The sequence below is a fragment of the Piliocolobus tephrosceles genome, chromosome 11 (genome assembly GCF_002776525.5).
Source record: "Piliocolobus tephrosceles isolate RC106 chromosome 11, ASM277652v3, whole genome shotgun sequence".
NCBI lineage: Eukaryota > Metazoa > Chordata > Mammalia > Primates > Cercopithecidae > Piliocolobus > Piliocolobus tephrosceles.
Genome location: NC_045444.1, coordinates 93,787 through 114,457, shown reverse-complemented (window position 1 = coordinate 114,457; position 20,671 = coordinate 93,787). Strand labels below are relative to the sequence as shown.

The window sequence follows — 20,671 nt, the reverse complement described above, 5'->3', positions numbered from 1 at the left end:
TTTCCATGCCAATAAAGATACCTCCATAGCATTTTTAGTGGCTGTAGATTATTCATTGTGTGGAACTAGTTCAGCTACATACGGTTTATATCTCTTTCTTTTCTTTTTTTTCACTTGACCATCACGTAGGACATCCTTGTAGCTAAATTTATTCTTTTATCTCTAATTATTTACTTAGGATTTATTCCATGAAGTGGAATTGGTCAAGATTATACCCAAGGCTTTTAGTACTTCTTGCCAGATTGCCAGGCAGAAAGGCTGCCGTGAACTTCATCATCCGAACTTAGGATGGGTGCATTCTTTTTTTATCTTGGCTTCATTTTTCTTCCTTTGGGAGATTATTCCCAGTACCTGCTTTCTTCTTTGAAGTATATTACTTTCTTCTCCCTATCTCATTTGCACAGAATAGCTGGCTGCTTTCTAGAAAGCCTGCCCAATAGGAGGTGGTATTTTTCCAAGGACGTAAGGAATGGAAACTACCACCTTCCATTTCACATCATAATCATAATCAGCTCCTCTGTCTCACATAGTGTGCTGTGACACAGCTTCCTCCTCTGAGCTGTCAGCCCTCCACAGCCGTGAAGTGTCTGTCCTGTGCAGTGAGGTCCTTTACTCCCTCTTAACCTTGAATAACAGTGCCCACACTGTTTTACCCAGACCCAAAAGATATATTCATTTACTATTTGGGAGCATTTTTTTTTGGTAGTGTAGACTTTTGTATGAGAATAGAGGGAACCGAGAAAAGGCTTCTTAGAGCTTCCAGACTAGTTGGAAGGAAGTGCTCTGTGGAACTTACTGGATCATCTAAGAGACTGCCATTTAAAGTTACCACTCCAGTGTGTTCTTCCATAGGGAATGCTGTGAGGAAGTCCTTTTCATTCAGCTTGTAAAATATAAATGTAATGACCTAAGTAAAGCAATGTTAGTAATAATACACATCCATATGTATGTGAATATGTGTACATCTTAGCCCTTACTGTGTGTCAGGTACTATTAAATATACTGATTAGTTTATTTTCATAGCAACTCTACTTATACCTAATATACAGATGGAAAACCACAGAGGTTAAAGTAACTTGCCTCAAGTCAGAGAGGTATAGTAAGCAATGGAGCAAGCATTAAAACTCTAGCTTGTTTGACTCCATGTATTCATTCGGTAATATTGATTGAACACTTACTGCATGCCAGACCATGTTCTAGGAGCTGAGGCAACAGTAGTGACATTCCAGCTAGTGAGGAGTTTGAGGGCTGATCAAGAAGAACTACCTGACTGCGAGGTGGCAGTAGCATATGTAAGCTTTCTTTGGGTGATGCTTTGACAGGTTTGCTTGCAGCGTAGAGGAGTCCCTTACACCATGAGATCATCCAGAAGCTTGGATGCAAGGGCCACATCCAGAGTGGAAGGTGAGGAAAGGAACTCCCCAAGATCACAGAGTAGGCTCATGTGTCTTGGTGATGTTGCTCAGCATCACACAGGGAGTCTATGGTCAGAGACCTGTGAAGAGCCCCAGTGGCTTGAGGTCTACCTAGCCACAGGGTTTATCCTATCTATGGTGAGAAAATGCCAACACTTTTGAAGGCTTTGCAAAGTAGGCAGGCTCTAAATGACAAAAAGTCTGATTATTTAGGCTATGTATAAAACATTTTGATATGTAACAATTTGAGTTTGTGCTGGTCAGCTTTTGAGCCAATGGGTGTCAGTCTTCTGTGAAGAAGTAAACAATGCAGGAACCATGTTTAGCTTATTTATATAATACAGCAATCTTATTCTTACCCACCAAGTCATACTGTTCAGTGCAGACTCAAGGAGACCTGAGTTGGGGCTGGTGCTGTACCTCAAAGAGCAGAAGATATATACTTATATAGCAGAGCTCAGGTAAAAGAGAATGGAATAACAAGGGTGAGGGGTGTCACTGGAGAAGATTCTACAGAAATGATTGCCATCCTTCTGTCTTTCATCGTTTCTTTCAGTCAATACCCAGGCACTTCATTTTTGTTGTTGTTTTATTAATGTGAGAATTTTGGAGAAACATTTATTTGTCCCATTTATAGTAACTTTTATGAAATCTTTCAGCACATTGCACTTGGCAGTGAAAACATCTGTGGGGTCCCTTTAGGTGAAAGGCAGAGTTACTGACAGGACACATAGGCTAAGTAAGATGGATCTGTTGGAGTTGGGTTTGGGCTGTGTGGATGAGCTGTTAAGGTCAATGGAAAGTATTGCTTCCTGTTGAGTTGGGCGTGGGCTGGCCCACTGGAGGTTTTGACTGTAGAATGCCATATTGGTGGTGGCTGTTTTGCTGCCTGTTCCATTATTTCAGTAAAAAAGTTGTCTGTGGTAATCATGAGGGAAGCAATCAGGGATTTGCTGCAGACACTGCCATAGTGCTGTGCCGTTCTACCTCCCTTCCCTGTCTTGAGGACTGTGAACTCAGAGTAATTACTCTGACAGGTGAACCTGACTTGTAACCAGACCTGCAAAGTAGAGCTCTGACTCTCACAGTGCAAGAGTTCTCTGCTTTACAAAAGGGTCAGCTTAATTTTTTTAACCCTGTGTGTGTGCCTTTTACCATCTGCAAATATATATATATAATTTATATACACATATAATTTATATATACATATAATTTATATATATATATATATGTATATCAGAACCTAGATAAAGGGTGATGAAAGTAGAGGTATGAGACATTTTGCAAAGTGCTTCAGTGTCTCAGTTCTGCAGTCATCCTGTTTTTATCACTTACTACCTTTTTCACCATCAGCAAGTTTTTTAACCTCTGTGTGCGTAAGTTCGTCTACAGAAGATAGCAAGGATAACTACACTCATAGATGCGGGGATCAAATGGGCAGCACAGATATAGCAGAATGTGCCTGGCACGTACCTACTATTCAATAAGTGGTAACTATTACTGTTGCTACCACTATTAATGACAGAAGGATAAATTGATTTTATATTCCTTTTTAAGAGCACATCATGTAAAGCATGGTATATTTTTTATTAATCTCAGACTTTAAATTTTTTATGGAGTTATGTTACCAAGTCAGTATCTTTACAGGATTAAAAGAACACGAAGAGACCCTGGGAGTATCCTTCAAGATCTGTTAGCTTCATTTTACAGATGCAGAAACTGAGGCCCATTGAGGGGAATTGCCTTTCTCAAGGTCATGCAGCTGATTAGTGGCAGAGATAGGACTGGACATAGTATTCCTGACCCCTGTTGATTTAAAGGGTGACTTAGCAATAGCTCTTTATAGTTGGCCTGTAAGGCCCTGACATTTAGGTTGTATTACTTCAGCAGACCATTGTTGCGATCCATGTGGCAGCTTCATATTGTAGAATGAGTCTTGTGAGAGGGCTAGCTGAAATGACTGGTGGGTGGCTAGAGTGGCAGTATGGGGCAAGTTAGTGTCAGGGACAAGCCTTGAAATGAGAAACCAGGTTACCTAGGGTCAGGCCTCATAGTGTCCCAGGGATCTTGGACAAATTTTTCAATGTCTGCTTCCTCAATAGTAAAGTGAAGTTAGTGGTATGTGCCCTGTCTCTGCTTCACAGTGTGGTTTATAAAGTGTAAAAGAAAGGTGAGATGTATATGAAGTTTTACACTTTAACATGTAAGGAATAATTCACAAAAGCCAACATTGTCATTGTTTGGCGGAATAAAAGGGCCTTTTAGCCTTTTAGCTGTTGGTGTCACTATGCTCTTGTTTTGGAGTCAATTTTTTTTCTTTTTTTCTCAGAAGAATCCAATTTCTTGCCTTGGGTTATTGACTCTTTCAGTTGTAACTAAGGATAATAGCAGTTAAGCTCAAGCGGTAATAGTAGAGCTCACTGGAAGCCAAACCAGGCACAGTAACTGACACCATGTAAGTTGATTCTATTTTGGATCTCCCTGTAAGTGTGTTTTATGTTATTTATAGCTTCCTATTCATGTAGGCACCAGCAGTAAACTGGGGAATATTTGTGGCAGGAATTTTTAAGAACAACTTTAGCATCATCTCAGGCCCTGATCCATTTCCTGTTCTATAAAATTGTTTGAGATTATATAGTATGTGTTACAGAAAGAATGTTTTTCTGTATGCTCGAAACTGTATACTAAAGTAAAATAATAAAGTTAACCAGAATTATCCATGGGGAACAATTCCAGTTAAAATAAAATGCAGTGTCTGGAAAAACCTGATAGTAGTGTTTTTTGTGGTGATGTCCAGGTAATGATTAGATGCAGTAAACCCGGGTAGTAGGGAAGAAGAGAGATGTGGGGGTGAGCAGCCCGAATACCTTGCTGGCATAGCAGCTGCCTACCTGCACCCAGAGCCCTGAGCAGATATTACTAGTGTATTATTTGACAGCCAGCTTAGTGGTCAAGAAGGACATTCATTTGGGGTAGAATGGCAAACCACTTCATCTGGGGCTGAAGACTTGCATTTATTGATCATTTACTACATGCCACGTATTTCGTTTAGGATATATATGTGTGCATATATATAATTTTAGAATATACCCCATGGTAGAGGAAGAGCTTACAGTGAGCCGAGATCATGCCACTGCACTCCAGCCTGAGCGACAGAGCAAGACTCTGTCTCAAAAAAAAAAAAATATATATATATATATATATATACACACTCCATGGCTGGAGGCATCCAGCAACCAATTCAGGAGGAGAGCCTTCTCACACTCAGTAACTTGGCTGTCTCATCCACTTAGGAAGTGTACAAGCCCCGTCGGAAATACAAACGCCACCAGGGAGCAGAGGAGCTGCTTGATGAAGAATCTCGAATCCATGCTACGCTTTTGGAATATGGCAGGTAATGAGTGGGACCCAGTCTAGGTGTCTCTTTTAAAAGAAAAGCTAATTTAAGTTGCTTCATTGGGATTAACTTGACTGGCTTCTACCTGATTAAGTTTCTGCTTTCAGCCCTGAGATTTCCAACATCATCAGGGACTTTTCTCTGGTAATGAATTACCTGTTTCTATGGGCATCCTTTGTAATTCCTCTCTGGAAACGTGCACCTGGCTCTGCCCTCCTTTGGAGTTGGGGTGCTCCAGGCATTTACAGAGGCTGAGGTACTCTGTCCTTCATGCCCCTGCTGTTTGTTAAAATCTTCAGGTAAATGAAAGTAATGAAAGCAGTTTCAGTGATTTCACTTTAAGTGTTAGAATAATAATTTCAATTTCCTGTGAATATTGTCCTAACTAGGAAAATGAAGAATTTAGAAGTAGTTTTGTCGCTTCTTAAAAACATCTCTAGTTAAAAAAAAAAAAAAAAAAAAAAGTCTTATTTTATATCCATAGTTTTTACTTAAAAAAAATGCAAGGACATGCTTCTCCCCATTGACTTTTTTGGTTGTCACTGGGTATTAACCTTCTTTTACGTCATGCATTCTCTTCTTAGGGTAACTGATTCCTTGATGTGAGTAAGTCTCCTTATGCTTCCTTTGTGTTGGGAGAGGCTCCTGTGTGCTGCTCTGCCTCACAGCCCAACCCTTGTGGGGTGGCTGGAACTAACTGCACTGCCACTGGCATTTCCCTAAGTGAGCATCTGATGGCTTTGCCTGCCCTCTAGGGTACTGGAGAGAACCAATGGGAAATTAGGCTTAATTATTCTAGTTTCCAAATGGAAGTGTATGCAATTGCTTGTGTTTTTTTGTTTTTTGTTTTTGTTTTTTTCCCTTAGAATAAAAACTAGTCCGTTTCAAAGGAAATTGAAGTAGCTCTGGCCCTAGGCTGTGTGTGATGGCTGCCCCCACAGTTCACTAGTTGCTACTGTGAATTGAATGCCTCCTCCAAGTCAGGCGTCGCCTGGACTAGCTATGTACTGAAAATGCCAAGTAACTTGTTAGCAGTTATTAATGATGATTAATTATTAAGAATTTGAAGACAGCAACAACAGCCAAGTGAGGACCCTTCTAAACATGGGGCACTGTGCTAGTGGACGGGTTGTGTGCTCAGGAAGCCAGCGCTGGGAATCATGACAGAGTCTCTCTAGCCATGCCCACCTGCAAGTGAGCAGGTGAGGCTGCACAGCTCTGGGAGAGCCAGAGCTGGAGAGACAATCTCCGTGGGTGTCACGTGTCCCAGAATGAAGAAGTTCTTGGGAGAATGTAGTGGATTTTGTGAGTTTGTATTATTTATGTGTCCATTTTTTCCATCATCATGGAAAATCGAATTTTCCTGAGGATGAAAAGGAGTTAGAAATTCAGTAAATTCTCCACCTCGCTGAGACCAGTGTTGACAGAATTTCAGGACGTATTCTTGTTCTGAAATTCTCAGGTTCAAATGGGATCTTTTGCATATACGTTGTAGATGGTAGCTAGCATCACCATCCGAAGGCTGGGAAAGTCCAGAGCCCCCCTGCCTGTCCTCAGGAGTGATTGATGCAGTTTAGGGTGAGAATCTGGCTTGGCTCCCTTTAGGAAAGGAAGCAAGACAGATTTTGCATGACTCTTTTCAAACTCTGTGAGAAAAAACAGTGTCTTGATACCAGTCCTGGTTCCTGTTGGTATGGTCATGCTGACTTCTGCTAATTTCTAAGGCTAGGGTGGGCATTTCCTGAAGGTTTTAGGTTTTGGGGGTTTTCTTGGGTGGGAGAGGGATGTTACTTTGTTTTTTTTAGCTTTTTCGGCAAGGAGAAGGTAAGTTTGTGGCAGGTAGAGTAGTGGGTACTTAGGACATTCTGATAGTATATTTAGCTCATTCTCCTCTTTGAGACTAATAATGACAATATTCAGAAAGGTTAAAAAATGACTTACTTAAGGTCATAAACTAATAAGAGGCTCAGACTAGTACTTCAACTGCGGTGTCTGGAACTCCAAAAGCATGTCATTTTCATTGTCTGCAAATACTGTTTGTGCCTTCAGTGAGAGTACATTTTTAGGCTCTGAGTTTTAGAAAGACTGGCCATGTCTGTTCTTTGGTCTGAAACTAAGTAAGAAGAGAATAGTTATTAAAACTCACAGAGCAAATCAGATCAAACGTACAGGCCCCAGCAAGTGTGTGTTCCATTCCACCTCCCTGGGAAGGCTGCTCCCTTCCTTTCTGGCAGTCTGTTTCCTCTAGGTTCTGTTCAGCACTCTCCACTGCATGGACATCTTTCCCATTAAATGAGGATTGTATGACAATATATGTGTGTGTATATATATGTATATAATGTTGAGCAGTTTGTTCAGTGTAGAAAACACTCAGCAAATGTTAACCACTAGCCGCTGTCATCATTCTCCTTATTGTAATCATCATCATTAGCAGCAACAGTTTTCAGTTTTCACATGCCCTCACATGTGACCATTTCCCCGTACAATTTTCCTTGTGCTTTTGTGCTTGTGCATGAGTGAAGAGGGGAGCTTCCCCTTGGCCCTGTGAAGGTTCACCAAAAATGAACTGACAAAAGGCAGATTAACAGGAGAAAATGGCACACATAATTTATTATTGGATGGAGGAAAACCACAGAAGTGTGACTACCCAGTAACCCAGCAATGTCCAGATGCATATATATCCTTCTTCACAGGGAAAGGCAGATGGGGAAATACGCCAGTTTGAGGGGTAGTAAATGATGTTTTGGGGAAATGAATCAGACGATGGTTAATAAATGACTGTCTAGAAATTGAATGGGATGGTTCTAGGTATGGTATTTAATTTCAGTCTCTTGCTCTGTGGTAGATAATGAGATTTCAGGGAGTGGATGGAAGACACTTGTGTTTTCTTTAATGGGTCCAGTCTTTATACAGATGAGAGAAAACACCGTGTTCTAACATCTGACCTTCAAGTGCCTTTAATTCAAGTTATTCAGCATATTAGGGTGCCATATTTGGGGGCAACAGCCCTTGGACTCCTTCACTTATTACCCCTCACGCTAGCCCTCCCTCTAGCAGGTGTATGGGAAGTCTCACCCTCTGGCCCTTTTCTCCCCAGCCCCTGTCAAACAAGGCTGGCCCCTTGCTGGCTCCAGGACTCACTTTGTTCCATCTTCCCTTCTCCTTTAACACTGCGGCATTCCTGACTTCCTCACCCACCCCCCACTACAGTGTGGCATCACTGCTTTAGGAGTCCAGATCCCCCTGCCAGTGTTTCTGTTTTCTACCTTATCTTAGGTCTTGTCAGAGGGAAAGTATTTTGACTTCTAGAGCAAGAAGGTCTGAAATCAGTGTTTCTTCCTCGGGGTTGAAGGTCACCCATCAGCCTTACACGTGTACCACGGTGCCCTTTGGCTTTTAGATCCACATTCCATCTCCTTCCCCCTATTTTGACTCTTAGTTGCTTAAATAAAGGTGAATTATGAGCCTCGTCAACTATGCTGAAAGCCTTAAGGACTGTTTATATGTTAAAAAGCATGTTTGGGTATATTTTTCTAAGTGTTAATGGTGTTACGAAAACAAGACTCATAGTTTTGATTTTGGATGTAAACAAAATTGCACACCTATAATATTTCAATTTTGTTACGAATTCAGTCATTTTTGAGAGGCTAACTTAAGCACCTAACCGTGCTATGAAACTGCTACTCTGGGGAAATGCATTTTATGTGCTGTATATTTGACTTGGAAGAGGAGGTTTGGAGCACAGCCTCCAGAATGCTGGAGTTAGCCTGTTCCTCGGTATTCAAGGCCTAACTTTGAGTTGCCGAGAATGACTTCAAGGCAACTCAAAATTAGGCCTTGAATACCGAGGAACAGGCTAACTCCAACATTCTGTAGTTAGTAAATAGAATATGACGTATCTCTCCCAACCTGTTTATATCTCCGATGACGATAAGGCCTATGACATGCTCATAAAAGGTATTTAGTAAATTCTTGTCAAATGAATAAAGAACAGAGTTCACAGTCCTTAGTATTTAGGGCTTTTTATGTCCCTATTTTGTTTTGTATTCCAAACAGATAATGTCTTAGTTTGGCCTGAGATAATTGTTCTTAAAAGTTAGTTTGTTTTCTAGAATTGTAGTGTCCCGTATGGTAGCCACTAACTATATGTGGCTATTGAGCAATCGAAATCCAACAAGTGTGGCTCAGAAACAGAATTTTGATTTTAATTAAGTTAAATTTAAATTTTAAGATTCGTGCTTGATTTACTTAATGGAAAATGTTTATCTTTGGAATAACTTGGGCATGTGAACCTACTAACCTACTAATTTAAAAATTGTATGCATGTCCCTCTTTATATTTCTTTTGTACTGTGCTGTTCTAAATGTACATCCTTGATTTAAAGACCAGGTCCTATGTCTAAGGTATGAAGAAGTGAACTGGATGATGGGAGGGGCTCTTTGGTGCCAACAGTGTAGGTAGCAAGGATCGATGAGTCAGAGCCAAAGAAGAGGAAGGCAGGAGCAAACTGAATCATGTGGGACTGCAGACCAGAGCTGGCACTTGGGGGAAACGGGCAGGGCTGACAGGAAAAGAGGAAAGGGAGGCGGTAGTTAATAGGCAGTTAAGAACAGAGCTTTGTCATGGAAACCTCACGACTTTGTGACATAGATGAGGCCTTTAGAAAAATCACACGGACTCTTCATTCTTGCAGCAACTATTGATTGAGGGCCTACTCTGTGGCAGACACTGAACTGCCGGGCAGTGGGGGTACTGAGGTGAATGAAACTGTTCATGAATATTTATAGTAGCACTGTACATATATTGCATAATATATTGCACAATTATGAATTTAGCAATTCATAATTGCTAAAAAGTAGAAACAACCCAGATGTCTATCAGCTGACGAAACAAAATGTGGCTTACCCATATCATGGGATATTCTTCAGCCATAAAATGGAATTCAGTAGTGATTCATGCTTCAACCTGGATGAACTTTGAAAATATTCTCCTGAGTCAAAGAAGCCAGACACAAAAGACCACATATTGCGTGATTTCATTTCTATGAAATCTCCAGAACTGGTAAATCCAGAGAGACAGCAGGTAGATCAGTGGTAGACAAGGGCTGGGAATAGGGAAGAATTGGGATTAACTGCCAATAGTAACAGAGTTTCTTTCTGAGGTGATGGAACTTTTCTTGACTTCCATAATGGCGATGATTGCACAACATAGTGAATACACTAAAATCCGGTGAGCAATACACTTTAAAATGGTGAATTTTATATTACATGAATTATAAGTCAGTGTTTAAAATATTTTTTAAAAGTGAATGAAGCAGATTTCTTCTTCTCCAGGAGCTGGACACAAAGGCTTAGAGGATTACTCATGACTGATAATTATGTTCACCATACAATGAGTGCACTGGCTGTCACAGAAGCTCACATCTGGGGGGCTAACGTAGTTTTGGTGACTTAGAAGAGTCTTCCCAGAGCCTCTGTCTTTAAGGGGGAGTAGATTTGTCCTGGGAATCAAGTCACTCAGATTTGGTTGTTTACTTCCTTATTTGGAAAATCTGTGAAGTCCCTGGGCCTTAGATAAGGACCTTATGTCTTCTGCCCTAAAAGTCTCCACAGACTGAAGGCATAAAACAGGAAGGATGAATACTCAAGATGCAAGGACACTTCTATAGGAGTGGGACACTTGGGCAAGACTGTGTATTATTCAGGGTTCCCTGGTTGAGAAAACAGTACTCTCCCACTAGTTTCAGCAGAAGGGACTGGTTACAGGGCCAGATGAGAACTAGGCTGATCCAGGGTCAGCTCTCAAGCTTCACATGAGAACTGGAGCTCCAGGACGCTGCTTCTGCCTCCAAAATCAGGAAGCTAGCTCACACCCTGTAGGATTAGGAAGCTAGTGCTATAGTGGTTTGACAAGGAAGGAAACCATGCTGCTTCTGTCAAATTAGGGAGCTCTGAAAAACCAGAAGCCACTGTGATAGCTGCTAGCCTCAGAACCTGGTTGTTTCTACTGTGATCTACACCAACACAATGGATCCCTTATGCTTCCCTCTTTTCTCCTTTAACTGTTCCATATTCAAAACTCTAGCAAATGCATCTGATTGGTGGAACCTTAATAGTATTCAGAACCCTAGGTGCAAGGGAGTATGGGAAATAGTCTGTTCTCCAGCCTCCGCAGTACTGGAAGATGCACTGGATATTAAGCCAGTCCACGGAATCTGCCATAAGGTCCTTTACAGAATTCGTGTGGATAGCCAAAATTTAACCTTGGTCTGCTACACTTTGGACCTATAGGTTTATTTCTAAAGGATGGGCACACTGCCTAGCAGTGAGTTTTTGGTCTCCCCAGTTATTTGACAATCTGTTGCAAGGCCAGATGATACTTTTGGCGTCTTGATTTTCACATTTTTTTCACTTATGTTTAGTTTGTTCAGCGAATATTGGAAAAACCAAATGTGAAGGTAGAATCTTTGCCCTCAGGAGAATGATACAGATATGTAGCAGTTGCACATAATCACCATCTGGGAAGTGAGAGGAGCATGAACAGATGCAGGGACGAGCAGGCCAGGCTGAGCACATGTGCATGGGGGATGCTTCACAGGGGAGGAGGCTTTAGAGCTGAGGGGTGAAGGCTGCATAGGGAAGCGGGGGAGAGAAGGGAACAGCTTAGCGTGTGCAGAGCTCTCTGTTCAGGTAGTAAGTGTAATAGGAACACAGAACGTGCTGCTGGTGGTGAGATGAAACAGTGGTTAGGCTGAACCATGGAAGAGAGGCTTTATGAGGCTCCTGAGGAGGTTCTGTTTTCTCCTGAGGGAAGAGGCCTGCCATTGATAAATGTACATCAGGCCAGTGCAGAAGTTGGACAAGGAATGGGCAGGAAGAGTGTGGGGAGTGAAGCTGGAGGACCAAGACCAGGTGAGCACACAACACAACCCAGAAGTGAGGCATGCAGAAGTGAGGCAGAGAGTAGCCTTTAGTTTGTTCTTTATTTTTATTTATTTGTTTTTGAGACAGAGTCTTGCTCTGTCACCCAGGCTGGAGTCCGGTGGTGTGATCTCGGCTCACTGCAACCTCCGCCTCCTGGATTTGAGCAGTTCTGGTGCTTCAGCCTCCCGAGTAGCTGGGACGACAGGCATGTGCCACTATGCCTGGCTAGTTTTTGTATTTTTAGTAGAGATAGGGTTTTACCATGTTGGCCAGTCTGGTCTCGAATTCCTGAGGTCAGGTGATGGGCTGGCCTCAGCCTCCCAAAGTGCTGGGATTACAGGTGTGAGCAACCACGCCCAGCTCAATTTGTTCTCCTTAAATGTTTGTATTAACTTTATTTTCTTACAAATCACTTAAAAGTGTATGAGGCTGAGTGGTTTGCATTTTGCTTTTTGAATGGTTTTTGCATTGTTATTCTTGCATTTTTAAAAAACATAGATTAATTAGAGCCAGAAAAAAAACTACTTGAAACTGAATTGGGTTTGTGTGTTTCTTTGAATTTAAGGTTGTGTGAAGTGAGTACACATTATTGGCATCATGCTTGGATTATGTTTGAGAATAAAAAGTGTGCTATCTAAGTTACGGAAGTAGCCATTAAAGTGCATGTTTGGCTTAAGGAAACACATTTACATTTGTTTATATAGATATTTTTAAGGCTTTTAGCTTAAACTGTGGCTCTGAAATGCAGTTCCTGATTCAAAAAGTCATGATTGCACTTAAGGGAAATGTTGCACTCTATACTGTCTGAGACTTCCAATTTACATTATAGTATTTGCATAGCAAGTAGGGTGGCTGGCCCTGTATTCAAAAGACAGTGGAATATGTTTGTCATTTAGTCACTTGTAACATTTTCTCTAGTCACCAAATGGCATAAAATCTCTTGATGCTTTTCATGTAAAAAGTCAACCAAAATGCATTTGACTGAATTTATTGTAATTTTTTGAGTAGTAATGAAACTCCTTTTTTGTGGTCTTCAGGAGATACGGATTTAGCCGCCAGAGCAAAACGGAGAAGGTAAGAAAAACATTGATAATAGGAGAGAATATTTGAGAGATGGAAGTAACTCCCTTCACCTCTAACACTCACAGGATAGGCAGCTTCCTGGGAAGCCCAGGAAGGGGATGTGGCAGGACTGCTGCTGCCCAGGCCCTGATCCCCGGACAGGCTGGGATAGCAGGGATGTGTGAGCTGCCTTTGGCCCTTGCATCTCCGTCGTGGCTTTTCTAGCTTGCCACCCCTGCAGATTGGGGAGCAAAGAAGCAGTCTCATCCTGGGGCTGGAAATGAGGGGTGATTGAAAGTTGTGGCCCAGGGTCAGTCACCTGGGGTCTAGTAGCTCTACACTATGAAGGTGAAGTCCACTGCCAGGGCTCCCAGAGCACTCCTCATCTGAGGTGAGAGACTCTGGACAGATGTGAACAGGATGTTAGGTAGAGCACAGCTGTGAATTACAGGCCTGCCCTCTGTTGAAACAACTAGTCATGGAAGAGCCAGGTAAGTCAGGATGGCTTTTCTAACTTCACAAAGGATGCCCAAAGATTTCTGCTAATTTATGTGTTTATTAATAATGCTTCATTGTCAGCAGCAGGGCAGGTACATAAATGTTATGTTGCTAAACCCTTTCGGTGTTCCAGGCTCTATGTTAAGGACTCTATATGTTTTCAGTTACTCCCTTGAACAGCTCTATGAGGAGGATACTTATTTCTGCTTTTTAGATCAGAAAGCTAATGCTCAGAGAGGCTCCGTGATTTGTCCAAGGTCACATAACTCTGAAGTGAATAAATAAGAATCTGAACCCAGAGATCTGACATCAAACCTATGCTCATAGCCACTGCTTTCTAAATAATAAAGTGTCAGCTAAAGTGGTCGGTGGCCTCTTAAAAAGATCTGTTATTAACCTCTTTTCATTCTCCACCTGATCCCCAGATTTCTTGAACAGGGCACACTCCCCCTGCTGTTCCCCTGTCACCCACTCCACTGTGCAGCTCTCCCAGGCTCCCCTCTGCTTCCTGTGGTGACTGTTGTCTCAATCACTGCAGGCACCAGCAGTGGCTAAGAGCGCCGTTCTAAAGCCAGACTGGCTGACTTAGGACCCCAGCTCCTCCACTCACGGAGTGACTTTGGATAATAATCATTGTACCTATCTCACAGCATTACTGTGAAGATTGAAATGTAAAGGACTTAGAATGAGCCAACACATAGTAAACATTTAATAAACAGTATTATTATCAGTGTTAGTTATTGGTACTTAGTCATGTACTGATGATATCTTCTTTTTTTGTTTTCTCATTATTTATTTTTTCCCCATTTGTGTTTTTTTACTCAACTGAGTAATGATACCCTGCAAAGCAGCGTGTTTTCTGGATTTCATTATATCATGTTTTATCTGCTATATAATAAGGGTTTGATGTGTATATTTAATTTGATATGTAATTTAAGTCTGAAAAGATTGTCTTTATATATGACTGGGCGATTTGGTTATGATTGGAAAAATCATGAAATGTCCCTGAAATAGGATTTAAATTGTACTTGTCCTGTCATTTTTATGTCAGACGGCACATTTGAATTAGAAGTCTCATCCCTTGTAGATGTGTCCAAGCAGCTAGGAGCTCAGAGTGTTCCCATGGGCAGTGATGGACTCGTTATAGAAAAACATCCTAGAGTTGGGATGGTCCAAGAAGGGCATTTGAGACCAAACCTCTCTTTTGACCCTAGAAGTTCTTAACATGCAGGGATCAGAGGTAAGCCTGAGGTCACCCAGCTGGTGGATGGCAGAGATAGAATTAAAACTTATAGCCTGTGATTGAGGAGGCAGCAGTTAATCCAGGGTGCCTTGAGTTTGATGTGCGTCATTTAAGGCCTGGGGCTGAGTCCAGAGCGTGCTCCTTGATCATTAGATAAGGCAGTTTTCATCCTTCAGACCAGTGGTATTCAAACTGTTTTGATTACTCTGAGCAGTAAACGTGTAATTTTTCATCATGATTCAGTACACACACACTAATACCACCAAAACAAAAATTGCACTAAGCGGTACTTAACCCCTCAGTACAAAGCACTCTGGCATGTTCCATTATGTTAATTTATACAGATGCTAGTCGTACCTGCCAAATTACTTTTATGTCCCACTAATTGGTCTTAACAGGCAGTTTGAAGAAACACTCCTTTAGTAGTGATCTGCTCTTGAAAGTGTTAAAGGACGGGGAAGGCTGAGTCAGAGTGGACGGGTGGGTCAGGCAAATGTGTGTGGCCTGAATTTAATCAATGAGCAGTTGGGACGTGGAAACAGGCATTTGCCAGTTCCTGAAGCTTAACCTGCCGGCCCTGTACTTGAGTGGAGGGTCAGTACAGTCTCGGGGTGTCTCCACTGTCTCGGGGTGTATCCACTGTCTCGGGGTGTCTCCACTGTCTCAGGGTGGTGCTGCTCTGCAGGTTTGTTTCTTTCACAGACTCATGCCTCTTGGCAGTATTGTCCTTTCTCTGCGAAGTCTCCAACTCCCGTGCTCAGCTGTTTTCACATCTTCCCTTGCAGGCTGAGGACAAGAAAACAGCGCTTGCAGCAGGCCTGTCAGCTACAGAAAAAGCTGATGCCCACGAGGAAGATGAGCTTCGAGCAGCTGAAGAGGTGTGTGGTCCATGTAGGCCCTCTGAGGTTTCTGTGTAAGTCATTTTGGGAGAAATTGTACTCTTATCCCTAGCATTGCCAAATGGCCAGCACCTCCCACAGCCAGCTGCTGCAAGCAGGCCTTTCACACCTTCCAGTTTCCTTTTATCACCTGCCTTTGAGGCTCACATAAGACGAGATCAAGGAAGACACCCTTGGATATCACCACAAAGATCTGTGTAGGCATATTGCTTCTGCCTTACATGTTCAGAACCGCTCACTGCTGCTCCCATCCATTCTTCTTTCAGCAGCGTATTCAGTCGCTGATGACCAAGATGACCGCCATGGCAAATGAGGAGGTGAGTGGGAGTCGGGGAGGTGTGGGGATGGGGACTTGGCACCAACCTGCCCTGCTGGGGTCTTCTCCCAGAGAGCCCACCTTCTCCAGAACCCCCTGTCACCATCACATAGTATCTCTTCCCCAGGGAGTTCCTTTTGGTAATCTGTTTTTAATGTCTTGTGTGTCATCCATGGGAACCTCTAGAAGGGAGACTTGAAGGACCCTTGTGAAAGCAGAATATTCCTGCTGGGAAGTTCACAGGGCCCCTGTGGAAGAGCTGGAGCTGGCCCGCAAGTTATGCCTCATGCTGAGGCAGCTCTTCTGCTTTCTTCCTCCACTATCTAGGTAGGAAGCAGGATTTTGAGATTATGGTTGGTCTTTCCAGAGCCTGTCCAGAAGGTATAGCCAAGTGTGAAAGAACCATTCTTTTTTTTTTTTTTTTTTTCAAGATGGAGTCTTGCTCTGTTGCCCAGGCTGGAGTGCAGTGGCACGATCTCCGCCTACTGCCAGCTCTGCCTCCCAGGTTCATGCCATTCTCCTGCCTCAGCCTCCCAAGTAGCTGGGACTACAGGCACCCGCCACCATGCCCGGCGAATTTTTTGTATTTGTATGTGAAACATGGGGTTTCACCATGTTAGCCAGGATGGTCTCAATCTCCTGACCTCCTGATCCACCCACTGCGGCCTGCCAAAGTGCTGGGATTACAGGCGTGAGCCGCCACGCCTTGCCTGAAAGGATCATTATTTTTGAGGCCTGGGAAGACCTGTGGTAATAAAGAGATATTTTAAAGTTCTGAGATTCTTTGTCCTTTCCCATGCTCTTCTCTATTCCCTATGTCCTAAGCCTGCCAGATCCCCTGCAGGCTCTGTTTGGTGGTCCTCAGGAGGTGAGACCTTAGGGTGGGACACAGAAGGGAAGAACCATTTTCCAGGGGTGCCCAGGGTCAGAGGAGGATCTAGCACCATCTGCTCAGTGATTCAGGAGGTAGCTGCGTGTTTGTCCTGAGGCTTCTTTCCTCCCTTCTTGTTGGTAATATGTGGCAAAGCCAAATTATTTTTTCCCCTGGGAATATTATCTGTTTTACCATAATAGAGTGTTCAGATTTTCCACTGCTGTGGAAGACAAGGCTTGGCCTTGAGAACATCCCCTCCATATGCTTGCAGAGCCGTCTCACCGCAAGCTCCGTGGGCCAGATCGTGGGACTCTGCTCTGCCGAGATCAAGCAGATTGTGTCCGAGTATGCAGAGAAGGTAGGTTGGGGCCCAGCTGGAGTCTGTGCCCCAGATAATGCTCCATGGCTTTGTTCTCCCACTGCTCTACCCCACTGCCCCAGCAGTGCCCTGTGTTCTCTTGTAACTCACCAGCCATGTTTGTCAGAAACACACTGGGCTTTACCATGCACAACCGGTTATCAGCACTTACCCTTTAGTTAAATTAATTTTGTTCTGCAGTGCCCACTTTTCTGTAAATTTAAAGAGAAAACCTGTCTCACAGAGCAGTTATCACATTTGATAAATTCATGCCTGAGGGTATGGGGTGAGCATTTTTCCTTCTCTATGAGGCCTCTTATAACTTGGGCTCGGTTTGATGATTGGGCTGAGGAATGAAGCTTTGCCTCTTAGGAGATAAACCCCATAACTCAGCCAAATCCAAGGCAAAATTTTTTCTTCTACTTTTATTAAAAGAGTATAGAATGAAGAAAAGCCTGAAATCGTATTTCAGAGTTTGCTTTTTTTTTTTTTTCCATCCTAAGAAAAGGCAGGAGGACCTTGAATATTTCAGGGAGACGGTGATTAATCATTTTGCACATAACTGATTCTGGTCTGGCTGAGATGTAGTATCAGTAAAACCAGATTTACAGGACATTGTTGCACATCCCTCCTTCCCCAGCCCTGTCCTAAAATGTTGATGTCTGTTGAAGCATCCAGCTTTGCTTTCCTTTTCTCAGAATCTTTTACTACAAATTAGCTCTGCCCTGACTGTCTGTGACATATTCTTCTGAAGTGATTGCACAGGTGATATATAGCCAGAACTATAGGTGCACACCACCACACACGGCTAATTGTTGTATTTTCTTGTAGAGACAGGGTTTCAACATATTGCCCCGGCTGGTCTTGAACTCCTGGGCTCAAGTGATCCACTCTCCTTGGCCTCCCAAAGTGCTGGGATTAGAGACGTGAGTCACCACGCCCAGCCCATTTATCTTTTCCTGTCCACAAATTACTCTCTGACCACATGACAGCACCAGAGTCTCTCTGGTTCGGGGAGTTATCGGATTCATGAATCATTCTTTGCTCAATTAAACTCTGTTAACTTTAATATGTCTAAAATTTTTCTGGTTGGACATGGTGGCTCGTGCCTGTAATCCTAGGCGGGTGGATCACCTGAGGTCAGGAGTTCAAGACCAGCCTGTCCAACATGGTGAAACCCCGTCTCTACTAAAAATACAAAAATTAACTGGGCACGGTGGTGGGTGCCTGTAATTCCAGCTGCTTAGGAGGCTGAGGCAAGAGAATCGCTTGAACCCAGGAGGGAGAGGTTGCAGTGAGCCGAGATCGTGCCACTGCACTCCAGCCTGGGTGACAGAGGGAGACTCTGTCCCAAAAATAAATAAATAAAATTTTTATAGTCAGGGAAAAAGTGTCCCTCAGTAATCTGGAGGTGTTATCGGCTATAACACCCCCAGGACTTTTGGAAAACTGTTTTAAATGCCTAGTGCTGCCATTCATGGGAGCCTCTGGGAAGGAGACTTGAAGGAGCCTTGTGCAAGCAGAGTATGAGTGAGTAAAACAGCTTGGAATGTCTCAGGGTGAGATTCCTTTGTTTTCCCCACTCCCCCAAGTAAGTGCTTCTTAACGTGGGCTTTCTAGTCCAATCTTATAGAATCCAGAGTGTCCTGTCTTTCCATTTGCCATCTAGGAAGGATGACACTGCTCAAAGTGTCATCTGAAATTTGACCAGAAAAGGGTGTTTATTATCCAAAAAGTACAAATGAAGATGTAATTGTGGAAAGAGTATTAATTCACTGTCTGAGAAGAAAGTGTCTTGGTTTCCTGTCAGCACACACACCTGAATGGCAAGAGTGTGCGATTACACCTGCCTTTAGGTTGCCACGTAGCGTTGCTGAATCCAGTTTTTCAGGGGGAAAAAAAAGGCAACTGGATAGAGCACCCACTGCTGTTTCTACAGGAAGCACGTAGGGGCTCTGATGATTGTAAGAGCAAAAGCAGGCAGGCAGAGCCCCCTGTGGTTGGCAGTGCATCTCTCTTTCCACCCACTCCCCTGCCTAGGACTCCTGAAGCTCACCTGACTTCCCCAGTTACTCTGCATTTTGCACGTCTTCTTCTGGATCTCTCTGTGTCTTTATCTCCTAAGCTTTTTCTTCCTCACCCTTGACCAGTGATCTCTGTCCAACTCTGATGGATACATTCTGGTTTATCTGTTTATCTTGGACCATTCTCTACCTCCATTCCGTTCTTCTAGAAAAGAGTGAAATTAGGAGTAATTTGGACAGGAAGCAATGCCAAGATTTTTTCCAAGGACATATATGCAGTTGATTCTTGATCAACACAGGTTTGGACTGTGTGGGTCCACTTACATGTGTATTTTTTCCCAACCAGATGTGTATGGAAACTACAGTATTCATGGGATGCAAAACTGGCGTATATGGAGAGCCAACTTTTCATATATGTGGGTTCTGTAGAGCCGACTGCTGAGTATGCACAGATTTTGGCCTATGCATGTGGTTTTCGAACCAATCCCCCACGTATACTGAGAGATGACTGTAGTTAAACTTCTGGTGGAGAAGTGGGAGGTGTCAAACATTAGTTAATTGCGTTTTCATTGGGTAGGTAATATAGCATTAAAGCTGATGGTTTTTAAAAATTAAATTGCCTTTTATCCTATTCCCATATTGCAGTTATTTTACATTTGCATATTATTTTACAGTGTTTGTTCCCAGATCTTCATAGTTGTGCTTGGTTGCAATCATCATATATGTCTAAAAGAGGTAGGACAGTGAGTGAGTGCAGTGATTAAAAACACACCATTTGAAGTCATATCTTGGTTCATGTCTGCCTTTTCCATTTCCCAGCTGCGTGACCTTGGCCATATATTTAACCTCTCTTTGCCCTAGTATCTGCTTTATAAAATGAAAATAATATTATTTTTCTGACAGATGTTGGGAAGATTAAATGAAACGTGACCAAAATGCCTCAAACAGGGCCTGGCACATTATAACTCTTCAGCTATCGAGAGCTTTATTTTCATTTTTGTAGTCTTCATTCTTTTTTGTTTTGTCGCATCACATCCTAAATATTTTCTAGCCTTCCCGTTTATTTTTATTTTTTTAAGTGTGTGTGTGGGTGTGTGTGTGTGTGTTTCCTGAGATAGGATCTCACTTTGTTGCCCAGGCAGAGTGCAGTAGTACGATCTCAGCTCACTTTAGCCTTGGCCTCCCAGGCTCAGGTGATCCTCCCACCTCAGCCTCCCAAGTAACTGGGACTACAGGCGTACACCACCATGCCTGGCTAAGTCTTGTATTTTTTGTAGAGATGGGGTTTTGTCATGTTGCCCAGGCTGGTGTTGAACTCCTAGACTCAAGCCATCCTCCCACCTTAGCCTCCTAAAGTGCTGGGATTACAGGTCTCAGCTGCTGCGGCTAGTGGTTCCCATTTATTTTAATAATTACATAATTTATGTGTTAATACAGCACAGTTCATTAAACTTTTTTTTGTAGACACAATTTTAAGCTGTTTCTGTTTGCCATTGTGGATAATGTTGTGAAATGTGAGCAGATAGTTTCTGCTGAGAGAGTTTCTAAGTGTTGGATAATTGGGTTATGAGTCCCTCTATGTGTTATAACTACATAAAATACTGTCAGTGGTGAAGGGACTTCCCAGCATATGCCTTCAATATTTCCAGCTTTGATTTTTTG

At 42.8% G+C, this 20,671-nt stretch overlaps 1 protein-coding gene across 4 annotated transcripts in view; it reads left to right on the top strand.

Annotated features, from left to right (window-relative positions):
* The window catches only part of CCDC93 (coiled-coil domain containing 93), a 96,411-nt gene that overhangs the window by 24,376 nt on the left and 51,364 nt on the right, over positions 1–20,671 (top strand). For 3 of the 4 annotated variants that reach the window (XM_023185199.3, XM_023185198.3, XM_023185202.2), the window contains 5 exons: positions 4,709–4,809; positions 12,773–12,809; positions 15,324–15,416; positions 15,704–15,754; positions 16,899–16,985. In XM_023185199.3, coding sequence (XP_023040967.1) covers positions 4,709–4,809; positions 12,773–12,809; positions 15,324–15,416; positions 15,704–15,754; positions 16,899–16,985 — 369 coding nt within the window. The remainder of the gene's footprint in view (positions 1–4,708; positions 4,810–12,772; positions 12,810–15,323; positions 15,417–15,703; positions 15,755–16,898; positions 16,986–20,671) is intronic. The other variant, XM_023185200.3, reaches the window with a different exon arrangement.